At 48.0% G+C, this 2,338-nt stretch overlaps 1 protein-coding gene across 1 annotated transcript; it reads left to right on the plus strand.

Moving 5' to 3' along the window:
* The first annotated feature begins 1,428 nt into the window (after nt 1–1,428).
* On the plus strand, nt 1,429–2,043 carry LOC120024336 (nerve growth factor-like). Its single transcript, XM_038968558.1, has one exon. The coding sequence runs from the start codon at nt 1,429–1,431 to the stop codon at nt 2,041–2,043; it is 615 nt and encodes a 204-aa protein (XP_038824486.1).
* The last annotated feature ends 295 nt before the right edge of the window (nt 2,044–2,338 follow it).

Raw genomic sequence — 2,338 nt, forward strand, 5'->3', positions numbered from 1 at the left:
TGTGTGCGTGCGTGTGTACTTGATCCATATTGTTGACTTGTGTGTGTGTGTCTGGGTTTGTGTGTGTGCGTTTTTGATCCCTAATGTTGACGTGTTTATGTGTGTGTATTGGTTCCATAAAGTTCACATCTGTGCGTTTGTGTGTGCATTTGATCCCTAATGTTGACATCTGTGTGTGTATTTGATCCCTAATGTTGACGTCTGTGTGAGTGTGTGCATTTGATCGCTAATGTTGACGTGTGTGTGTGTGTGTGTGTGTGTATTTGTTCCCTACTGTTGACGTCTGTGTGTGTCTGTGTATATTTGATCCCTAATGTTGACGACTGTGTGTTTGTTTATTTGACCCCTAATGTTGACGTGTGTGTGTGTGTATTTGATCCCTAATGTTGACGTCTGTGTTCACATTTGATCCCTAATGTACGTCTGTTTGTGTATTTGATCCCTAATGTTGACCTGTGTGTGTGTGTGTGTGTGTGTGTGTGTATTTGATCCCTAATGTTTATGTGTGTGTGTGTGTGTGTGTGTGTGTGTATTTGATCCCTTATGTTGACGTCTGTGTTCACATTTTATCCCTAATGTACGTCTGTGTGTGTGTGTGTGTGTGTTTGATCACTAATGCTGACGTGTGTGTGTATGTGTGTGTTGGTGTATATATGATCCCTAATGTTGACATCTCTGTGTGTGCGTGTGTGTGTTTGATCCCTAATGTTGGTGTCTGTGTTTGATTCCTAATGTTGACGTTTGTGTGTGTGTTTGATTCCTAATGTTGATGTTTGTGTGTGTGTTTGATTCCTAATGTTGATGTTTGAGTGTGTTTGATCCCTAATGTTGGCATGTGTGTTTGATTCCTAATGTTGATGTTTGAGTGTGTTTGATCCCTAATGTTGGCATGTGTGTTTGATTCCTAATGTTGATGTTTGTGTGTGTTTGATTCCTAATGTTGGTGTTTGTGTGTGTTTGATTCCTAATGTTGATGTTTGTGTGTGTTTGATTCCTAATGTTGGTGTTTGTGTGTGTTTGATTCCTAATGTTGGTGTTTGTGTGTGTTTGATTCCTAATGTTGGTGTTTGTGTGTGTTTGATTCCTAATGTTGGTGTTTGTGTGTGTTTGATTCCTAATGTTGGTGTTTGTGTGTGTTTGATTCCTAATGTTGGTGTTTGTGTGTGTTTGATTCCTAATGTTGGTGTTTGTGTGTGTTTGATTCCTAATGTTGGTGTTTGTGTGTGTTTGATTCCTAATATTGGTGTTTGTGTGTGTTTGATTCCTAATGTTGGTGTTAGTGTGTGTTTGATTCCTAATGTTGGTGTTAGTGTGTGTTTGATTCCTAATGTTGGTGTTAGTGTGTGTTTGACTCCTAATGTTGGTGTTTGTGTGTGTTTGATCCCTAATGTTGGTGTGTGTGTTTAATCCCGCCAGGTGTGTGTGTCCATGAGGTCGTCTATGCTGGTCTTGATCCTCGTGGTCAGTGCCCAGGCCGTGTGCACCATGGGAGGGGACTTCTGCCCCCCGGCCTCCACTCAGCAGCAGGGCCCTGCCCCTAACAGGACTCCTAACTCTGCCCCCACCGTGGACCCCAAACTCTTCACCAAGCGACGCTACCGCTCGCCCCGCGTTCTCTTCAGTGCGCAGCCGCCCGACACGGAGCCCACAGGACGCCAGGGGTCAGGGGCCAGCAGGGCAAGGCGCATGGTAGGTCAGCCACAGCACCGGGGGGTGTACTCTGTGTGTGAGAGTGTCAGCAACTGGGTGGGCAACAAGACCAAGGCCACAGATATATCTGGCAATGAGGTGGAGGTGCTCCCGGACGTCAACATTAACAACGTCAAGAAAAAGCAGTACTTCTTTGAGACCACGTGCCGTGGCCCCCGGGCGGGCAGCTCTGGCTGCCTGGGCATCGACGGGCGACACTGGAACTCCTACTGCACCAACTCGCACACCTTCGTGCGGGCGCTGACTTCCTTCAAGGACCTGGTGGCCTGGAGACTGATCCGCATCGACGTGGCCTGTGTGTGTGTGCTCAGCCGAAAGTCCTGGCGACAGTGACCGTACTGTAATCACTGGTCCTGTAGTCACTGCAGTACTGACCGATAGGACCACATGGCACTGTTATGAAGTCACTGCAATACTGCAGTTCCAACCCCCCCCACCCCACTGGAGCACTGCAGTTCAAACCCACCCCCACCCCACTGGAGTACTGCAGTTCCAACCCCCCCACCCCAATAGAGCACTGCAGTTCCACCCCCCCACCCCACTGGAGTACTGGAGTACTGCAGTTCCACCCCCCCACTGGAGTACTGCAGTTCCACCCCCCCCCCCACTGGAGCACTGCAGTTCCAAC

Source organism: Salvelinus namaycush, chromosome 2 (assembly GCF_016432855.1).
Source record: "Salvelinus namaycush isolate Seneca chromosome 2, SaNama_1.0, whole genome shotgun sequence".
In the NCBI taxonomy this organism is placed as follows: Eukaryota; Metazoa; Chordata; class Actinopteri; order Salmoniformes; family Salmonidae; genus Salvelinus; species Salvelinus namaycush.